The sequence below is a fragment of the Dermacentor silvarum genome, chromosome 1, assembly GCF_013339745.2.
Source record: "Dermacentor silvarum isolate Dsil-2018 chromosome 1, BIME_Dsil_1.4, whole genome shotgun sequence".
Taxonomy (NCBI): domain Eukaryota; kingdom Metazoa; phylum Arthropoda; class Arachnida; order Ixodida; family Ixodidae; genus Dermacentor; species Dermacentor silvarum.
Window position 1 is genome coordinate 37,891,883 of NC_051154.1, and position 633 is coordinate 37,892,515.

The 633-nt window shown below is 42.8% G+C and overlaps 1 protein-coding gene across 1 annotated transcript in view; it reads left to right on the top strand.

Moving 5' to 3' along the window:
* Positions 1–633, top strand: part of LOC125942102 (uncharacterized) — a 63,902-nt gene extending 63,269 nt beyond the window's left edge. Inside the window, exon 5 of the mRNA XM_049660144.1 lies at positions 586–633. Within this exon, the coding sequence (XP_049516101.1) occupies positions 586–633 (48 nt within the window). The remainder of the gene's footprint in view (positions 1–585) is intronic.

Here is a 633-nt window from a genome sequence, read left to right on the forward strand (position 1 = left end):
TTTTGTTAATTTTTACCGCAAGTTTGACAGCGCATATCTCGCAAATGGTGTTACACGCAATTCTTTTCAAGTGGATATGCCTTGCAGTCTCACTCGATAGAATTTGTAAATTGCAATATGTGCCATAGAGTAAAAACTAAATAGGTGAATTTTTGTGAGTAAGTCGATTATGCATTTCAATTTTTTGTGCAAGTAATGTCCGCCTCTTCGAGTAGACCAGCTCGGACTATAATTGTGCTATCCGCCACAGGCAATTAAAAAAAAAAATTATTTGAAAGTGTTCGCTGAAACACCCTGTACACGGCCAAGCGCTGATAATTATTTACTGCGCCTCTTTTCCATTAGTAATATTTTGAAAATTTTCGTTGATCCGTGTTGAAGCAAACGGCCATATTACGGCATACTGCCGGGCACTTCGTGCATGCTTGTATTTTCTTACGCAGATTGAACATTTTATCTGCGTGCTCCTACGTATAGCTATTACTCGTCACGACCGCGAGGAGTAAGGTCGAGCCAGTTGCATGGGGCGGGGCGTCTGCTCGTTGACATTGCGGAGGACTGTATGTGCACTTTTCCTGCATGCAGTGTGGTGCGCGTTTCTGCAAGTTTGGCTACTTTCCGTTGAGTCCGTAG